General features: G+C 47.0%; 1 protein-coding gene and 1 long non-coding RNA gene across 2 annotated transcripts in view; both read left to right on the plus strand.

The window, feature by feature from the left end:
* The window catches only part of LOC144892140 (uncharacterized), a 63,188-nt gene extending 62,044 nt beyond the window's left edge, over positions 1 to 1,144 (plus strand). The window contains exon 8 of the mRNA XM_078777367.1: positions 1,125 to 1,144. Within this exon, the coding sequence (XP_078633493.1) occupies positions 1,125 to 1,144 (20 nt within the window). The remainder of the gene's footprint in view (positions 1 to 1,124) is intronic.
* A 13,463-nt stretch (positions 1,145 to 14,607) lies between these two features.
* LOC137428492 (uncharacterized) lies at positions 14,608 to 15,760 on the plus strand. The gene is made up of 3 exons (XR_013623511.1): positions 14,608 to 14,661; positions 14,983 to 15,083; positions 15,489 to 15,760. It is a non-coding gene; the product is annotated as an uncharacterized LOC137428492 (long non-coding RNA).
* Positions 15,761 to 21,869: the final 6,109 nt, after the last annotated feature.

Raw genomic sequence — 21,869 nt, forward strand, 5'->3', positions numbered from 1 at the left:
GGGCATCCGGCCGTAAAACATTGCTTCAAAAAGGGGACCGAAAAACAACAACAACCACGGTCCCCGAAAAAGGCCAACCCCCGCTTGCGGGGAAAAATGGCCTCTAAAGGTGGGTTTTTTTTTATACAGAATCGAGGCTCGTGAAAGAGCTAACATTTACCACGCAAACAAATCAAACAGACAAACAAACAAAGTATATAAAAAGGGGAGCGGTCGACAAGATGGGGAGAGAAGGGGAAGCACATAAACACAACATTATGAGAGCAGGGACATTGGGAATGTGTGAGAGGGAGAGGGCTTGCATGGAGGTGGCATGGGAAAGGGGGTGGAGGGGTGGGAGAAGTATAAACACAAGGACAGCAAGGACTTCCAGGAGAGAAGTTGGTATTTCAAAAAAGTAGATTTGGGGTGAAATTAACGGGGGTAGAAAAGTTCAAGGTTTTGGATGGGGGAAGATAAGAGATGGTGGTCAACAGCTGTTTTAAAGACCTGGAGGGAGGAGTGGGATTGAAGAGAGTGAGGGAGTTTGTTCCAGAGGCGGGAGAAAAGAGGAATGAAGGAGTGAAGGTGAGCAGAGAGTCTTGATTTTGGCAGTTTAACCATAAGAGGGTTGCAGGCAGATATTGTGCGACCTGTAGGAATATTTACGGGACAGAGCCCAGAGAGAGCTGAGGGGGCAAGGCCAGAGAGGAGTCGGTAGAAGACGGAAAGACCACCAACCTGCCTGCGGTGAGTGAGTGAGAGGCCCTTGGAGTTCGCTTTATCGCGGGAGATTCCAATGATTCTGAATGCTTTGGTTTCAACAGCGTGAAGACGAGCTAGGTGTGAGGCAGGATCACCAGCCCAGAGGGGAGAGCAGTATTCCATTGAGCTGCGGATGAAAGCCGCTGCGGGAGATACAGCTATTCTGTATCTGTTTCACCTCCTTTTACAAGCCCCGCATTTTTGCTCTGGTGTCTCTGTTCCTAGATTCGATATCCCAGTAATGAAATGATTTCCAATCTACGTTTAATTTTTGTTTCCCCCTGGCTTCCAATTCTTTTCTTAATGTTTCCAATCGGCTCCTCTCAAATGTGCCGTCTCTTGGGAATTCCTTCTTGCATCCTTTTGTCCATTCATACCAGGATTCAACATCTTTAACTGAATCTGTACCATATTCTTTACACATGTAATTTATGCAGGCACCTTTTTGGGAAATATCTAGTTCACCTTTTTGCCCTTGCAAGCCCCATTACCCATAATGCCTGTATGTGAATAACACTCAGTACTCACTCAATGTACTAGGACAATGCCTGTACCTGTATGTGAATAACTGCACACGCTATCCACGGTGTGTACTATAAGTAAAATCTGTTTGGGTCTATTCCACCTTGTACACAGTACAACCTTGTTCGTGCTGAGTCGAAGTCCCTGGGAACCCATGAAGATCTGTCTCGTAGACCTCAAGACCTGCCAACCATGCCTGTGCACTAGTCGCTGGTCGATAAAACTATCCGTAGACCCTGTATCCACCAAGGCCCGCACACAATGGCCCTCGACCATGAGGGGAATAAGGGCTTGAGCCAGGCCGGACGAGCCTGCTGGGAGTGGGACCGAACCTCCCGAGTGGGTCGGCCTCGCCTCGCGGGCGGATCCTATGCCAGCGTCAGAGAGCTTTCTGGGCGTCAGAGGGTGCCCGTGGAGTCTCGTATAAGTTGCCAGGGTGTGTTCCCATGCAATCTGCAGTTTTGCGGTCGTTGCCGGAGTATTCATTGTCCATGGGGAATCCGTTAAAGCCATCAGAGAGCTTTCCGATGCATTCCGGTGCTTTGCGATTCGAAATCGCCGTTTGATGTGTATGGGCCTCCGTAGTATTCGAAATCGCCGTTTGACGGGTATAGGCCTCCGTAGTATTCGAAATCGCCGTTTGACGGGTGAGGGCCACCATAGTTGGTACCGAACTCGTGTCGCCGCCAGTAGACACTGTACGCTCTTGAGAGACACGACGAGAACGTACCGCTGGGGCTTGGCGAGGCTCCAAAGCCCCTCGCGTGGCCCGGAGTCTGGTCAAGGATGCATGTGCCGTGCCCGATCTGAGCCTGAGACCGAGCCGACGGCTGTCGCGAAGCTAGCAACGCTGCACTCCAAAATCGACTACAAGGTGTACAACAGTATCGCACAATGTGCGACGTACGACCTTGCTATTGCGGAGCTCAAACGATTGTACATAAAGGAAAAGAGCCCGGTGTATGCTCGGCATTTGCTATTAACGCGACGCCAGCAACCCAACGAGCCGATGGATCACTATGCCCAGGAGCTCCGGCAACTCCTGCTGGACAGCACCTGGGAGCCACGGACTCACGAGCAGGCTCAGGATGACCTCCTAGTCGCCTATGTCGCCGGGGTCTCCTCTCAGGACCTAAGGCTCAAGCTCCTGGAGAAGACCGACCTGACCTTCGCTGCGGCACTCGAGCAAGGAAAGGTACACACTGAAGCGCGGTTGCAGTCGAACGCCTATGATCGCATGCGCCTCTTGGCGGGAACCTCGCTACACGCACGGCCGGAGAGTGCTACCGCCGAGGGAGCGGAACTGCTCACGGAACTCCAGGATGCTCCGGAGGAGGATCCGGTCCTGATGGCTGCCGCAACGACCAAACCCAAGGCCTTACGCGGAGCCACCTGCTATTTCTGTGGGGGACAATGACATCTCCGGACAGTGTGTCCGGCTCGGGACGCCATATGCCATTTGTGCTCGCAAAAGGGGCACTACGCAAAAGTGTGCCGGAAAACCGCACGCGGCTCGCGGCCGCGCGCGACCTTGAATGGGCTCATTGCGGAGCCTACGAGCCGAGCTCGGAACACGGCGCCTTACCCGGCTTTGAAGGACAGGGCCCCTCCTCGCGGGCCCCTGGTCGCTCAATCGACCTTGGCGAGAGTCACCGAACAGCCACAACAGTCTCATCCTCAATCGGGCATGGCACATACATCCTTGACCAGACTCCGGGCCACGCGAGGGGCTTTGGAGCCTCGCCAAGCCCCAGCGGTACGTTCTCGTCATGTCTCTCAAGAGCGTACAGTGTCCACTGGCGGCGACACGAGTTCGGTACCAACTACGGTGGCCCTCACCCGTCAAACGGCGATTTCGAATACTACGGAGGCCTATACCCGTCAAACGGCGATTTCGAATACTACGGAGGCCCATACACATCAAACGGCGATTTTGGATCATCAAACGGCGATTTCGAATACTACGGAGGCCCATACACATCAAACGGCGATTTCGAATCGCAAAGCACCGGAATGCATGGGAAAGCTCTCTGATGGCTTTAACGGATTCCCCATGGACAACGAATACTCCGGCAACGACCGCAAAACTGCAGAATGCATGGGAAAGCTCTCTGACGGCTTTAACGGATTCCCCATGAACAACTAATACTCCGGCAACGACCGCAAAACTGCAGATTGCATGGGAACACACCCTAACAACTTATACGAGACTCCACGGGCACCCTCTGATGCCCGGAAAACTGCCGCTGGCATAGGATCCGCCCACGAGGCAAGGCCGACCCACTCGGGAGGTTCGGTCCCACTCCCAGCAGGCTCGTCCGGCCTGGCTCAAGCCCTTATTCCCCTCATGGTCGAGGGCCATTGTGTGCGGGCCTTGGTGGATACAGGGTCTACGGATAGTTTTATCGACCAGCGACTAGTGCACAGGCATGGTTGGCAGGTCTTGAGGTCTACGAGACGGATCTTCATGGCTTCCCAGGGACTTCGACTCAGCACGAAGGGGGAATGCCGATTGAAACTCGTGATAAAGGGACGGGTTTTCCCAGATGTACACCTTATGGTCTTACCTGCTTTATGTGCTGATATTCTGTTAGGACACGATTTTCTTAAGCGACATGGACGTCTGGAAATGGAGTTTGGTGGGCCTGACACGCTTGTTGTGGGGGCTGACGCGCTTGCTGTGTGTGCCCTAGCGAAAATGGAAATCCAGCTGCTTTCGCTGTTCCCCAATCTAACCTCCGACTGTACCCCTGTAGCGGTAAAATCACGGCGCTACTCTCGAGCAGACATGCAATTCATTGCGGACGAAACGGCTCAGCTCTTGAAAGACGGTATCATAGAACCTAGCCGGTCGCCGTGGCGAGCCCAGGTCTTGGTGGTGCTAAGCGATGCACACCGCAGACGCATGGTAATTGACTATTCCCAAACGATTAACCGCTTTACACAGCTGGATGCCTACCCCCTTCCGGGGATGGACGCGCTGGTTCGACAGGTGGTCCAGTACTCGGTCTACAGCACTCTCGATCTCCGTAGTGCGTACCATCAGATCCCCATCTCTAGGGCAGATCGTATCTATACCGCATTTGAGTCGGGGCAACGGTTGTACCAGTTTACTCGATTGCCTTTTGGGGTAACGAACGGGGTCGCCTGTTTCCAGAGGGCCATGGATGACCTCATTGCAAGGGAGAACTTAACTGATGTTTTCGTCTACCTAGACAATCTTACGGTTTGTGGGTATGACCAAGGGCACCATGATGCTAATCTGAAGCGCTTCCTCGAGGTCGCGCAGAGGTATCACTTCACCATGAACGAGGATAAGTGTCAATACTCTCTACGCAAGATAGATCTTCTGGGGTACACTGTGACCCATGGCTCTGTCGCTCTGGATAAGGAGCGTCTGCGACCTTTGCTCGACATGGCCCCTCCCTGCGATTGGGCGTCCCTGAAGCGCACCCTCGGGCTATTCGCCCATCACTCAAAATGGGTCCAAAATTTCTCCGTGAAACTTCGCCCCCTTGTGGCCTGCGACACATTCCCTCTGCGTCCGGCCGCATTGGCGGCCTTTGGAGGCCTTAAGGCCGACATCGCCAGTGCCGCTGTGGCGATGATCGACGAGAGCGGATCTTTCGTCCTCGAAAGTGATGCCTCGGATCAGGCCATCGCGGCGACCCTCTCCCAAGGAGGGCGTCCGGTGGCTTTCTTTTCACGGACTCTTACCTCCGCTGAGCGGAGACATTCGTCTGTCGAAAAGGAAGCGTATGCGATCGTCGAGTCTATTCGGCGATGGCGCCAGTACTTACTCGGGCGATGTTTCCAAATCATCACGGACCAGCAAAGTGTTGCGTTCATGTACGACACATTACACGCCCAGCGCATTAAGAATGAGAAAATCACTCGCTGGCGTATAGAGCTTGCCGACTTCTGCTACACTATCAAATACCGCCCGGGGAAGGATAACCAGGCCGCCGACGCCTTATCGAGACCGGCTACGTGCGCGGGTATCGCCACTTTGGAGGGCCTACGCGTGCTGCATGCCACTGCGGGGCATCCAGGCATAACGCGTTTCGCTCATTTTGTGCGGCGTGGCAATCTACCATACTCGATTGACGATATCCGCCGTATCTGTCGCGACTGCGCTATATGCGCGGAAATCAAACTGCGTTTCTATAACCCACCCATGGGGACTCTGGTTAGGGCTACGAGGCCGTGGGAATGCTTGGCGATGGATTTCAAGGGCCCATTGCCGGTGTCGAGTAACTCTCGCTATCTGCTCACTATCGTCGATGAGTACTCGCGATTTCCCTTCGCTTATACGTGCGTGGACATAACTGCTGCCACGGTAATGCGATGCTTACAGAATTTGTTCTCTATGTTCGGGTACCCGGCCTATGTGCATACTGACCGGGGTGCGGTCTTCTTGTCTCAGGAGGTGCGAGGCTATCTGCTCCAAAATAACATCGCTTCTAGTTACACCACGCCGTACAGACCCCAGGCAAATGGGCAGATCGAACGCTTCAACGGGATTATATGGAGGGCCGTCATGCTCAACCTCCGGACCCTCGGCTGGGGCCTCGATAAATGGGCTTGGTCGCTACCTGCGGCGTTGAACTCGATCAGGGCTCTACTGTGTACGGCCACCAACCAGACTCCCCACGAGAGACTTTTCCACCACCCCAGGAGCACGGGGTGTATACGGTCTTCACCCAGTTGGCTCGCTGAGCCCGGGCCGGCCTACCTCAAACGGGCAGTTCGCACGAGCAAGTACGACCCCTTAGTGGACATAGTGCAGATACTCCAGGCTAATCCTGAGCATGCTCATGTGATGACAGCTGATGGACGTGAGACCACTGTCTCCGTACGTCATCTTGCCCCATGTGGGATCGCCGACCCTTGTAGGGAATCGGACGAACCGATCGAACCAATCTATGAGACTATGGACTCTTCCGACGCTCCCGTCGCTGAAAGTCTGCCGACCCTCCCTTCGCCGCATCTACCCGTGCCCGAAGGCTTGGCGGTACCCCCTTCGTCACCTGACTCCGGTAGCTCCTCCGACGCCGGGGTCTCTGGGATATGTGATGCCGTACCCGGGGAATTTCGGACGCGTGCTGGCAGAGAAATTCGCCGCCCGGACCGGTACGGTTGGGTCGACTGATACCATGTTCCACACCCTGTTAATGCTGACGCTCGCTCGATTCTAGCCGCTCTGCAGTATAATTCTAACGGTGGGGAGAATGTAGTGAAATCGTATTCGTACTAATGCTGAACCCAGGTGATGATCGTTGCTCGCTGACACCGCTAGGGGCGCGGCTATAAGACCCGCTGCGGTCGGTGCTCAGGGGGACTTCTCCTGTGACATGTTACATCTCGTGGACTCGCTAACGGTACGCCTGCATAGAATATTAAGCTTGCTTGCATTGAATGTTATGAATGGACCTATGTGATGCCAATCCTTATTCCTATTGCATTTCCTGTATTTACAGAATGATGTCATGGTCTTAATGGAATTAAACCACCAGATGGACTAAAGTTGTGGCCCCGATTGGTTTTTCACAACAGCCTGGATGTTTCGTCTTCTGTGATTGGTATTATAGCCGTTATTCACTGGTGATTCCAGGAATAGTCAGGTTCACTATGTTAACAAATATAATTTCGTTCAAAAATTTGGTAGATTAGCAAAACTATACATTTTTGGAATATTCAGAGCATGAGGAATCCAAAAATTTATGTTTACATTTGCGTAGACACCTTTGCGAAAATGACACTCAGGACAGTGATGAAGATAACCAGGTTCACGATGTTAACAAATAGAATTTCTTTCAAAATTTTGGGATTAGCAAACCTGTACATTTTTGGAATCTTCAGAGCATGGAGAATCTGAAAATCAATGTTGGCATTTGCACAGACACCTGCATGGCCGCCATTTTTGATTTTGAAAATGGCCGCCATAAAATACATATTTTGCGCGATCTCGGCTTCTAGTCAACCTAGAGACTTAATTAAATATGCGAATCCTATGTTTTCTGGGTCAAGGAATCCAATAAAGGCCTCAAAATAGTGCTCAGGATTATAGAAAAGCAACAAACAAAGGTAGTTGAAAACCATTGTCTTTATATTTGTGATATAACTGTATTACATAATACATGATATTGCAAGTCCTTTGAAGTTATAGGTTGTTCTAGGAAGTTATAGGTAGTATCAGATTGAACTATAAGTCCTATACACAGGATCTACAAGGTCTATACCGTTCAGGAATATGCTTTTGCAGATCTTCATCACTGTCCTGAGTGTCATTTTCGCAAAGGTGTCTACGCAAATGTAAACATTAATTTTTGGATTCCTCATGCTCTGAATATTCCAAAAATGTATAGTTTTGCTCATCTACCAAAATTGTGAACGAAAAAACATGGTGAACCTGACTAGAAGGGTCTCTCCACAGCTTTCAATTGATGGTAGTAGCTGACTCCAGGAACACCTCCTTTTTCTTCAACCGTTTCACCAACCGATCCCCAGACTGATCACGCAGGTAAATCACCACAGATAGGTGGAGAACCACTTATCGGTCCCTTGTCACCAAAGCCAAAACACTTTTGCGGAGTCCAGGTAATTGCATTCCCTGTGGAGGAGTCACACCAGATGTTAAGCACATATGTATTATACATATATTTGGACCCTTCCTTCGCTTTTCTCAACTTACCACCTTGCTCATTTTTCAAGGTATCTTCACATTGACATAAATATTCAGATTCCACATTGATTTTACAATGTGAAATTTATCACATTCTTTAATCAAATTATCTTTCAATCAAATCAAAAATCAAAAATCAGAATGGTTCATCTTGTTCTATCAAATTTTTCCCCAAAAAATCAAAGATTCTGTTTCCGGTCCCTGGAGCAAGGAAGCGTCTTCGACCTCTGCACTGCAGCAAAAGTTATAGTATTTTTTCCATTCGTGTCTTCGTCAATTTCTACTCGTTTTTTATTGTGCATGTGTTGCAGGGTGTTTTCCAGTTGGTGTTGATTTGCAATTCTTGCAAACTTTTGTATAATTTAATCGTTTTCTGTCCCACCGCGTGCGCGGCCTGGTTTCTCTCGGCTTCCCTACCCCAATAGGTGTTCTGTGAATTTAAGTTCTTTCCTTCGCTGTATTGCTTATTTCTTAGATTTTCTCTTCTCCCCATAACTTCCCCGAACATCGAACACTTGTCTAACGTTTTAAATCTCTTCAAAGTCTCTTCACGTCTCTTCTCATCACGTCACGTCACGTCTCTTCAAAGCTGTCCATGCGCGCACGCTTTCGAAGTTAAGTAACTTTTCACAATTGTGTTTTTGTCGAAACTGTATCTTTCTTTCGGTGTGTGTAACTTTTGGTGTGTCTTTAATAGTATTCTTGGTGTTGGTTTTTCATACCTGTGTACAGAATCGTCGATTAGTTCATGTCGCGTATTCTGAGGCCTAGTGTAGTATGAGTAGGCTACCGTGTCTGACCTTGGCTTGAGGCTTTGTTTCTGTCTCAACGGTTCTTCGATTGCGCTCGCAATTACTTTCGGTCTCTATTTTTCATGTTCACGTTCGGTCTCTGTCTCTGTTTTCATCTCAACTCAAACAAAAAAAAAAAAAAAAAAAATTCCCTTCTCTGTTCTTATCTGTTGTTCGTTCTTATTTGTTCGTTGGTTCTTTGACCACGTTGTTCGTGATCACGTGTTCACGTCATTAAAAAATGTTTCAACTGTCCCCTGAAGAACTGTATTCTGTCATATACTATAACACCTTTTTCTTCTTCTTCTATAAAAGGATGCTTTCGACTTGCTCACCAAATCTATTCATTCCAAAAAAAAATTCCATCTCTTACAGTTACAGTGCCTCTTTCATACATTCCCTAAACTCTCCAGAACTCCACCCATCCTTCAGCGTCCTCAAACGTATTTTTGACTCGAAGGTCTCAAGAAACTCATTTTGCAAGAAATGTTCGTTTCCCATTAATCGTACATTTTTCAAAATCCAATCTCACCCCTCCCCTCCAAATCTTCCCCATCACCCCTTACCTCAAAAACTTCCCCATCACCCCTCCCCTTTAAAACTTGCCCATCACCCCTCCCGTCCAAATCCACCCCATTGCCCCTCCCCTCCAAATCTTCCACATCACCCATCTCTTTCAAATCCACCCCCTTGCCCCTCCCCTCCAAATCTTCCACATCACCCATCCCTTTCAAATCTTCCCCCTTGCCCCTCTCCCCTCCAAATCTTCCCCATCACCCATCCCTTTCAGATCTCCCCCCTTGCCCCTTCCCTCCGAGACCCTCCCTCACTCCTCCCCTCCTAGACTCCCCTCTCACCCCTCCTCCTCAAAGCGTCCTCCCCGCTTCTTCCCCCTTCCAACTTTCACCTTCATCTCCCTCAACCTTCTGCCTCACTCTTCCCCCTCCTCAAATAACACCTCACTGCGCCTCACCCAATCACCATCAAACCTTTTGTCCGCCCCATTCTTCCCTTTCTCCAAGCTATTCTGAAATCTCTGACACACCTTCAACAGCTCTCCCTACCTCTTCCTCCTCTTCCACATCTTACCCTACCGCTCCCCCCCCCCCCCCCTTGACCATTCTCAGAGAGCCTCCTCAGCGTCGACGAGTCTGGCATTTCACTCAGGCCAACTGGCACGGTCTTCAAGCAGCCATCAATCATCTGGACTGGTCTCCCATCTCTACCGCCTCTGACATCAACTCATCCTGGGAATTCTTCCAAAGTAAATTGCTCTCTCTCATGCACAGATTTATCCCATCTCGTCTTCAGTTGTCGTACCCTTCCTCCCATCCATGGTACACGGAATCTTGTGGTGAGGCTATTGCCCAGAAACAACTTGCTTTCGTCTCCTGGAAAGCAAATCCAATGGAAGGAAATCTCATTTCCTTTCACAAAGCCCGAAACAAGTGTGTGTCCACCCTCAGGAGAGCCAGGAAACAATATGTCTCCGTTCTCAGGACAGAACTCTCTTATCTGTCTCCCTCTTCCAAATCCTGGTGGCGTCTGGTCAAATCTGTTTCTGGTGTTTGTTCCCCTTCCATCCCCTGCCTCACCTCAAACGGCCACATGGCTGACTCCGCACGTGAAAAAGCTGAATGCCTCAACTCTGTGTTTACCTCTAAATCTTGTGTCCCAAACCCATCCCTCTCTGTACCCACCGTACCCAGTCGTACCCAGCTGCTCCTGGACTCTGTGTCCTTTCCTCCTGACAAGGTGGAAAAGTTTCTGTCAACCCTCGACTCTGATTCTGCAACTGGACCTGACCGCATCAGCCCACAGGTCCTAAAATGTTGTTCTTCCGCTCTTTCACTCCCTCTCTCTGTTCTCTTCACCCTCTCTTTTCCTCAAGGTCATCTGCCATCTGCTTGGAAATCTGCTAACATCACCGCTTTGCACAAAAAAGGTGCAAAAACAGATCCCAGCAACTACAGACCAATCAGCCTTCTCCCAATTATCAGCAAAGTCATGGAATCCATCATTGCTTCAGATATGAAATCTTTCCTCTTCTCCAATGGCTTGATCTCTGATCATCAATTTGGTTTCAGACCTGGTCACTCTACTCTGGACATGCTGCTTCTGCTTTCTCAACAATGGATGGAGTTCCTCAATGTCAAACAGGAAATTCGAGCTGTCTCCCTTGATATATCACATGCCTTCGATACGGTCTGGCACCCCGCTCTGCTAACCAAACTCTCCTCTTTTGGTATCCATGGAAATCTCCACGCATGGCTGGCGGACTTCCTCTCTAGTCGTAGTCAACGTGTGGCCCTGAATGGGTTTCTGTCATCTCCTCTTCCTGTTCAGGCAGGAGTTCCCCAAGGCAGTGTTCTGGGCCCTGTGCTTTTTCTGGTCTTCATCAATGATCTCTCTGACTCTCTTGAAAATCCTCTCTATCTCTTTGCTGATGACTCTACTCTCTGTCGCTCCATTCTTCATCCCTCAGATCGGCAGTCTGCAGCCTCCTCACTCTCTGCAGACCTGGACAAAATCACAGACTGGGCAAACAAGTGGAACATGTCTTTCAATCCTGACAAATCTCACACTCTTACGATGTCTCTCCGAAAAGACCGACTGGACAACCCTCCCATCCACTTTCTGAATAATCCTCTCCAAGAAGTTCTGTCACTCAAGCTTTTGGGTCTCACTATCTGCCATGATCTTTCCTGGGAAAACCACATTTCAAATCTGGCCTCCAAAGCCAGTCGCCGACTGGGCATCCTCCGTCGTGCAAAGTCAGTCCTTCCTTGGCACACCTGAGCTCCTCACCACATACAAGGCTTTCATCCACAGCTCAATAGAATACTGTTCTCCCCTCTGGGCTGGTGCTCCTGCCTCACACCTAGCTCGTCTTCACGCTGTTGAAACCAAAGCATTCAGAATCATTGGAATCTCCCGCGATGAAGCTCACTCCAAGGGCCTCTCACTCACTCACTGCAGGCAGGTTGGTGGTCTTTCCATCTTCTACCGACTCCTCTCTGGCCTTGGCACCCCCCCCCCCCCCCCCAGCTCTCTCTGGGCTCTGTCCCGCAAATATTCCTACAGGTCGCACAAGATCTGCCTGCAACCCTCTTATGGTTAAACTGCCAAAATCAAGACTCTCTGCTCACCTTCACTCCTTCATTCCTCTTTTCTCCCGCCTCTGGAACAAACTCCCTCACTCTCTTCAATCCCACTCCACCCTCCAGGTCTTTAAAACAGCTGTTCACCACCATCTCTTATCTTCCCCCATCCAAAACCTTGATCTTTTCTATCCCCGCTAATTTCACCCCAATTCCACTTTTTGGAAATACCAACTTCTGTCTTGGAAGTCCTTGGTGTCCTTGTGTTTTATACTTCTCCCACCCCCCCCCCCCCCCCACCCTCCCCACGCATCCTCCCCCCAAGCCCTCTCCCTCCCACACATCTCCCTGCTCTTAAATGTTGTGTGCTCTCAAGTGTTTGTGTGCTTCCCCTTCTCTTGGCCTCCGCTCCCTCTTTTATATATTTTGTTTGTCTGGTTGATTTGTTTGTGAAGTAAATGTCAGCTCTTTCACGAGCCTCGATTCAGTATACAAAAAAAAAGAGAGAAAAAAAGAAAAGTTATTTTCACAATCTGCTGACCTCCACTCTAATCCATTTCCCTATCAAATCTTACCGAGGAACCTGGAAGAGAATGGAAAATCAAAAGCTCTATAAAGTGAACAATATTGTGTTGTTGAAACCCACCAAAAAAAAAAAAATACATCAGCAAAAAATTCCCAATAAAATCCAATAGAACACCATTTAGCTCAATGCAGCCTGATTCTTCATTCAACGAGTAGGAAACACAATACCGCTTCCTGGGGGCCCTCCAAGAAGCGACATATGCATCTCTCTCGTCCTATTACCTCCGTCAAAAGAGAGGACATTACATTTAAATCTGTTTGTTTGTCTGTCTGCACAGAACAATTTTGATTTTCTCTGCATTCGTTCATATGAATGACAGGAAACTTTCATCACAGGTGCAACATCACCTGTACAAGTTTGTAAAATCATGGTCATGTCATATATCACATGGTATAGGCACCATAATTGTTTCAACACGTCAGTCTTAAATCACTGAAAAAGACATCCTGACGAAGACCCGCAATCTCTAATTGCTGTTTCCTTAGCTCCTTACAATGGTGATATTACATACATAACATATTGTTGCGGTTCTCTCGCTGGCCTTCTGCCCTTAACAAGGGGGGATTAATCCCCTTGTCTTTACTGACCTGGCGCGAACCGAGACCTATTACATCCCTTCCGGACAGCGCAAAATAGGGTTTCGGGACCAAATACTCGCTCGTACCTAAGTACTCGCGCTGCCCTGGAAGCGAGGAAACAAGCCTCGCACGAACCATGTGTGGTTGGAGTACGCCGAGCGGTTTGCGTACACGTGATCCGCGCAGTTATAGATAGTGGAACCCGATTGGAGCGATCTTATTCGTGCCACGCTTAGTCAATGGAGAAATCACGGGAACGATCGAATTCAGAAGAAAGGAAGAACAGAATGATTTAATGGTTATCACACGTATATACAGTTCAGGACGAAGAGACACAGAGCAATCCTTATACAGGCTTAATTATCCCAAAGACAACGGGCCGTCTACACACTCACACGGGGTATTGCAGATGGTCAGGTGTTCCCCAGCACGTCCAAGGATGGTTCTCGTGCAGCTCTCCACGGTCCCCGGCACGTCCGCGAAGATGGTGATCGACGAAGACAGGGCCACACAGCGCGTCTCTTGAGCGAAGGCGATATATCGGGGCGAACGGCAGGGATGGCTTTTATGGCAAAGGCTGGACGGCTTTTTTGGCGAAGGGTGGTTACGCAGCCTCGTTCACTCGCTTGGCTGAAACGCGCAAGTTCGTTATAAACGTCCTGGCTGCGCCCGCGTATCTATAGCGGTAGTCAAGTTCATACAGTGCGAGTGATGCAAGTCCTCTCCCTCTCCTCTGCAAGTGCTCTTCCCCGGCAAGTCCTTCCCTCTGCAAGTCCTTCCCTCTGCAAGTCCTGTTGAGGGCTTTGCGCATCGGGTTATATAGGCCCGCCCGCAAACCTTCTTTAACTCACCAGACTCTTCTCACCACGCCCTCTGACGCCGCCACCTCTGAGCTCTGATTGGCGGCTCATTCTTACCGTCATCGCCTCTGCGGCTCCGACCTCAACACCGCCCCCACCTCTTTAGGCCTACCTCGTGTTAACCCGACTAGAGAGCAAGCAAAGGGCAGCGAAATGGATCGCGCCTGTAGAGGTAGAATGGTTTGCAGAAGTGGTAGACCGTGGGCCGTCGGTCAGAATTCTTAACTTTCGTGACCCACATCGAGTAACTAATCAATGTTGAAATATTATTGTCCAAAAACATGTTTAAAAGCATACCATATAACTCGGCAATCTCAGAACTCCACCATTATTTTAAAAAGTGGAAAAAAAACCTCAATAATTTCGACAAGGACCTCGCTAAAATTATCCAGTCATAGTTGTCCTTTCATAAACGCATCGGACTATCCCATAAGCAACAGCCAATCAGATAACGCGTTTCAAAGAAGCGACTCTAGCAAACATGGCGACGCTCATGTCGTCTTCGGATGCTGATGCCAGTGGTGCATCTGCCGATGATTCAGAAGGGACATCATCTGGATTTTGCTGTATGCACGTCATTGCAACGCACAGCAGGGTTATTCCTCTTGCCGAGAAATCCTTCAAAAAATTCAAAGAATGTGCTAATCTCTGGAAGGAAATCGAAAACACGCCCGAAAGTAAAGTAGCACACAACGCAGACCGCTATGGCTGGGACTGTGTATCAGCGGCAGAGGCACCGCGGCAAAGGCAAAACAGCCGCGGCATGTCGACGATGATGATGAAAGAAGTGGGAGGTAAGTACCTAGATCTTGACTAACTTTTTGTTAGATCTAACTTTAATTCTAGTAATAGGGTAGTCTAGATATAAGTTCAGACTCTAACTTAAGTCTAGAATTTAGAAAGCTTTCCGTGGCTCGGACTGTTGAAATTTGAAAACCTCCGTGATCAGGTGATTCGGACAGACGGGAAATCAGACAGACGGGAAATTTCACCTCTACACTGTTCTTGAGATGAATAAATTTTATATTTTCTACATACTTCCTCACCTTTAGGACGATGCTCATAGTAATAGATATTTAAAAAAATTAATTTACCTGTATTTTTTCTAACCTCAGGAGAAAACGAGGCACTCCAGGATATCATGCTGAATGCTACCGCCATTTTTGCAATATTACTGAGATCAACCGGGCCATTCGGAGGAATAAAAGGCAAAAAGGTAAAATATACCAACTTTACTTTTGTTTTCTCATCTACAAAAAAACAAAAAACATTTTGCAATTGTGTTTTAAGTGGAAAACCAAGAACCAAATCCTATTGAAAATAGTTATACTCACGTAAAAGGGTAATTATGAGTTGATATTGTAATTTCCAAAATCAAGTTTATTGCCTTTCATTGATCGACCTATCTTGGCTTAGTAATTTTGTAACCAAAAATCATTTACCTAAATTTGCTTAATTTTTTGATAGATATTTCTAATTTATAATTCAATAGGTTATATCAATTGTAATTGATTATTTCACAAATTAGTACAGGAAAAAAAAAAACCCCCATCTTGCAAATCATATATTGGTATGTATGTACATATTCGTAATGATGAATTTAATTTTGTGTAATTTTCAGAGGCTGCAACGAGCACATCAAGACTGGCTGTTATTCCAGAAGTTGAAGACTCGCTAGATGAAGAACCACCCAAGAGATGTCTTCGCTCCTCAATTGATAAAGCGACACCATCTGTTGCAGGACGTGAGCATGTGTTGCCAGTACGATGTGTCATCTGCAGAACCAACCAGTATGTGAAGGACTCGGGAACAGGGAAGAGAAAGGTTGAGAAATTAATGAATTGTGAAACCATGAGTGGGGGACAATTATTAAATGCTGCAATGATGAAACAAGATCAAAGGTTGCTCTTAGATATTAGGGATAAAGACCTTGTCGCAATGGAAGCAAAGTACCACAAGTCATGTTACCTAAGGTATACTAAAGTAGTTCATAAATCTCAGACAAAAGTAGAGAGTTCACAGCAATTGTATGAGAAATCATACCAGAGTTTTTGTAGTAAAGTGGTTGAGGAGAGGATAATCAAAGGAAAAGAGATTCTGCGACTTACTAAGTTAAACAGATTATTCATTAAAGAGGTGCAACATGTGGAAAGCATTGATGCCTCTTCATTCAAATCTGGTCGTCTGAAGACAAGGCTTAGGAGATCATATCCTGTTCTCTGCTTTTGCAAGCCATCACGTCAAAGTGAGAGTGACATAGTATTTGTTGAAACACTTGATGTTGAGGAGGTGGTAGAAGATGTTGTTGAAGATGTGACTAGTGAGGACAGCGAGAGCAGTGAATCAATTCTCCCAGACCAAACATGTAGAATAGCACAACCTTTAAGGGAACTATTCCAAGCTGCTCAAGAATTGAAGGCATCCATGAGTAATGTGCAAGCAAATACAGTATGGCCTCCATTAGCCAATGATATGTCAGTAGATAAGATAAATGAGCTCATCCCTACCAAGTTGTACAATTTTCTAGCATGGAGCACTGGGGTAAGTGAGGATGTAAATGAGTCTGAAAAGGTTTCAGTCCCTGATGAATCACAACGACATCTGCTTGCTGTGGCGCAGGATCTAATGTACATCTATCTATAATTCCAGTAATCTCTGTACGTTTGTACGTCTGTACGTTTGTTTGTCTGTGACCGCTGTTTCTCGACAACCACGGGTCCGATATACTTTTAACTTGCCAGGTATATTGCTGGGGACCCGAGGATGTGCCTTTTCAAGGTTTCATATTAATCGGACAATTACTTACCGAGCTATGTCCAAAAAACGATTCAACCAATTAGAGAGCAGCGAACTATCGCGTGTGCCGAACGTGGCGGGCACACTCTGCCTCGGATGGCACATTTGAGAGCGTATTCATTTATTTCACGTTTGCAAACTATGTTGGCGTTAAACTATGTTTTAAAACTAATAAAACCGAATTTGCGATTCATTCGCTTTCCTGCGCGTTTGTGCACGCGATGGCGATTTCTTTACCAAACTCCCGAAGCCGTTCGCTTTGGACCAAACCATTTCATGTAAATAGAGGGGGGGGATATAATTTTAGATATAGATATAGTACGGGCAATGCCCTAGTAAGATCAAAAGGAAGGATGCTTCTTCCGAAGCACACGTCTTTGGCAATGTCCGTAAGACACATCACGGGCTCGGCCAAGTTGATAGGAATCCTAAATGGACTAGGCCACAGTGTGTCCAATTCAGTCACTTTAGAACATGACACGGCTCTTGCAAAGAGGCATCTTGCCCTGGGTGTTAACATTCTTCCTGCAGGTACTCAGTCTTCATTTACCACTGTTGTCTGGGACAATAATGACTTCGGTGAAGAAACCCTGTCTGGTAAAGGTACTACGCACAACACAAACGGTATCCTACTGCAATGGCCTTCCACATCACTGTGTACTGATATACAGTCTCCACAACCCATACCTTTACCAAGAACTCGAGAGAGATCAATTCAACCCCCAGAATCCAACATAAAGAAGTACTTTGGAAACAAACGTGCTGGTCCTGAGCCATATGGAGTTGATGTTTCTCTGATGGAAGAAAATCACCGTCCAGTCCAACAATCTGCAAGGGACTTGGATTTGGCATTGAGACTGATGAAAATGGCCGAAGTATCTGACAAGATCTTTCCTGGGTGGACTGGATGCAACACCTTGCTGCAAAATGAAGTTCCAAGTGTCTCGACAATAGGCTATTTGCCAATTATTGATGCAAGTCCCACGGAATATGACACTGTGTACACTATTCTTGACACAAGTCTTCAAATAGCAGACACACTTAAGCAGCAAGAGATAGTGGCAGTTTTCGATCAAGCCATCTACTCCAAGGCGCAACAGATCAGATGGAGCAATGAAAGATTTTCAAAGAGATTAGTTCTTCGTCTTGGAGCTTTCCACTCTTCCCTTGCAATGCTAGCATGCATAGGAAAAAGATTCAGGGATGCTGGCCTAGAGAACTTAGTAATTGAATCTGGGCTTGTGGCTCAAGGTTCTCTGAATGGTGCCATGAATGGCCACCACTATAACAGAAGTTTACGTATGCACAAGTGCCTGGTAGAAGCGGTGGAACGGACTCGCTGGCAGTGCTTCATGGATTCGCTCGGTGATCATGACAGGGATCAAGTGTCGGAAGTTCTGATGAGACTGCACACATCTTTCCCAGGATCAGCTTTCCTAGAGTGTTTGCAGTCAGATGATTACAGGCAATGCATGACACTCTACCTCAACTTCATCGGGGAACAGTGCCAAAAGAGTCCAACTTTTGTAGTGTGGTCCTCGTACATCGAGATGGTGCAGGTGTTGATGCTCTTCATCAGAGCTACCAGAGAAGGAAATTGGGACCTGCACCTATCATCCATTCGGTCATTTCTTCCTTGGCTTTTTGCCTATGACCACATCAATTATTCCCATTACCTACCAGCGTACTGGCTCGAGATGTGTGAACTACCTGCCTTACACCCTGCTGTCCATGAAGAGTTTGTCAAAGGACGATTCTCTGTCCAGCATCAAGATGGCCATGGATTTTCTCAGACTGCATGCGACCAAACAATAGAACAAACCTGTAATCGGGACACAAAGACCAAAGGTGGAATGATTGGTTTCACTACACAGAAAGGAGCCGTCTCGCGATGGATTCTCTCTCAACGAGAACGGGCTGCCATATCAAAGAAGTGTGGAGAGATGGCAGGTAAAGACGAAATAACACAGGGTCGGAAAGACTTGCAGCCGTCTCGCATCAAGAGAGATGAAGAAGATATTTGCAGAGTGATGAGTGTGATTGATGCAATAATCAATCCCTTCGATGGGTCTCATGATCACCTACTGCATCTTGCATCTGGGGTGGTTGCATCAAAAGATGTTGCTGAATGCTACATCAAGGCATGGGAGAAAGGTGATGAAGAACTTGTAACATACTGCAAAGAGAGACTGCAAGGCACCCAAGATATATTTGCTCCAATAAAGAAATCAAAGACAAAGACTTTCAAGTCAATGAACAAGGTAGTTCACACCAAAGCGCAAGGTAAACAAGTATCACTGCAGGCAGACAGAAATCTTTTCCAGCGACTTCTTATCATTGCAAATGTCAGGAAACTAGACATTGAAAACATGCTTACCTTCAACTTGGGCCCTCTCCCACTTTCTCTAGCACACCAAGATGGTTCACTGAACAAGACAACGAAATCATCTTTACTACACTATATTGAATCCCAAGTTCCGCCAACTCCAGTCACGGAGATCCCCTCAGGAAGCATCTGGATTATAGATGCTATGGCCATGATGCAAGAACTTCAGCAGACGAGTATACCATCTACATTTGGTCAACTGGCTGATCATGTCTTGAAACAACTTGTTGATCTTGCAAGGAGCGTAAGAAGTGAATCTATACACTTTGTGGTAGACACGTACAGAAACATGAGCATCAAAAATGCTGAGAGGGGACAAAGAGGATCAAGTGGAAGTCTGATGACAAAAATCTATGGGGAAGACCAACGGGTGCCACAGCAGTGGAAAAAGTTTCTTGCTGGCAGTGAAAACAGGGCAGAACTACTACGATTTTTCTTTAAAACTTGGAGCAGCAGACCAAGTTCTGTCCTCAAGGAGGTCCACATTTTTGTGACTCATGATGAAGAATATCATGAACTGGAAGATGACCATGGAGTGCTGGTTGTGAATGAAGTGCAAGGCTTGAGATGCAACCATGAAGAAGCGGACACTCGCTTGTTGCTTCATGCCCAGTATGCAGCCACAAATTATCCTGGTACTTCATCAGAAAGTGCCTCTAATCCAGTTGTGATGAAGAGCCCGGATACTGATGTCTTTATCATAGGAGTAGCGAGAGCAAAAGAGATAGGAAGTGAGTTGTTATTCCATACAGGAAGGGGCAACAACAGGAGGACTCTGAGCTTGTCTGCCATAAATACCTACCTCGGGGAAGATGTTTGCAATGCACTTATTTCATTCCATTGTTTCACTGGATGTGACTCTGTTAGCAGTTTCCATGGCAAGCCCAAAGCAAAAGCATACAAGTTAATGGCAGAGAGTGCACAGTTCAAGGCCACATTCCAACAGTTAGGGAGATCATTCACAGTGAGCGAGGATGTTTTTTCTGGACTTGAGAGATTTGTTTGCCAGTTGTATGGACAAGAATGCGACAGTGTTAATAAAGCACGGCACAACATGTTCCTCATGCTGATTAAGTCAGAAGCTCGTCTTCCACCAACACAGGACTCACTGAGACAGCACATAAAGAGAGCAAATTACCAGGCTGCAGTACATCATCTCTGTCTGGAGCAGACCCCAGACATTCCAAGCCCACATGGACATGGATGGAAAGTGGAAGATGGAGGTCTAGATGTTGTCTGGGGTGAACAACCCCCTGCTCCTAGCAGTTTGCTTGAACTGACGTACTGCACTTGCAAAAAGACAAACTGCCAGATGCCAACTGGTAAAAACAAGGGAAGATGTTCTTGCCGGCAGCATAATGTACCATGTACTAATCTGTGCAAGTGCACTGATTGCCAAAATCCAGTGGCTGGAGAATCTTTAGATGAAGACTCCGACACAGAAGATGAAGATGTGTAGTATTCACAACTTCACACTGTTAACCTGCTGCTGTAGCTTCATTCCATTTAGCTACTCTGTTGTGACACAGATATACGTGTAAGTTCTGGATGAGAGGGTAGCAGAGAAGCCTGTTATTTGGCCCCCAGATTGGACTCAGACATTGTGAATATTATAATAGAGCTGTATTTCCATGAGTCAACAGTCTGATTATTATCTTTTGGGTTACATTAGGCCAATAGCTATGAATAATTTGAAAACTGTTTATTTTAAAAAAAAAGTTGTTTTGCTACAGCCCTAAAGTGTGCCAACATAATCTAATATGACATAATCTAATCATAATATGACAGAGAGATGAGAGAGTGGGGTGGGATGAATTGGGCTCATTTGCAAAGATATATTTCGTTGAAGTGCCAATAATTACTTTGAAAATAAAAGATGTATGTGTATGTAAATGTGTGTGTGCGTGTGTGTGTGTGTGTAAAATAGGGCACATTAATTTTGCAAGGAAAAGTTTCTTAGAAGTGCCAATGATTCCTTTGAAAACATTTCCAAAGAAATATATTGGTGAGTGCATGTGTGTATCTGGTTTTGTGTGTGTGTGTGTGCGTGTGTTTGTATGTGTGTGTGTGTGTATGTGTAGCTCATTGATTTTTTTTACCGTTCTCTGTCATGTAAGTGTTGCTGTGTTTCAATTTGTCTATTTTCCATAGGTTTGTACATAACTTTTAATTTCTTGACAAAAGAGGGTGCTGTGCATCTGGATGATTAATACTAATTAAGAATACTAATTAGTGTGCAACTTTTGGACTTGCCGAGTGGTGAATTCTTGTTCAATGATTTTTTATCTCCCATCAGACAAAAATTCACGTGGTTACCAGATGTGGGTCACGAAAATGATAAACTAGAAGTATTTCCACTGCTTGGCCCATGGTCTATGGGACCTATTCTCCTATCTTTACACAATGCAGGATTAACATTGGAAAGGGCCTACTCTCACACATACTAAGACATAACTATACTACAAACGAGGCTACATGTTGCTTGTGTGACTATCTATGGGGTGCAACCTTTAACCTTTATTGAGCTCACTGTACAAATCTCAAAACCGTAGCACTGCCCCCCTCCCTCGTCAGACTCGTCCCCGAGTCGAACCTACCCAAGTGGGAACGACCGGTTTTGAGAAAGACTTGGGACTAGCTTTTAATTACGTGTGACACTTAGGTGTGGCTCCACCTAACATTTACTCTAACCCGTGTTTGTGACAGTTTTACAACACTAGATATGTCCCACCGACTGCATTGTGTAACTAACTAACAGATTCGCACCCACAATTAACCGAATTGTGGAGTTAATTTCAAACTAAACATAAAGCCGGTGGG

The sequence above is a fragment of the Myxine glutinosa genome, chromosome 5, assembly GCF_964187855.1.
Source record: "Myxine glutinosa chromosome 5, kmMyxGlut1.1, whole genome shotgun sequence".
Classification (NCBI taxonomy): Eukaryota; Metazoa; Chordata; class Myxini; order Myxiniformes; family Myxinidae; genus Myxine; species Myxine glutinosa.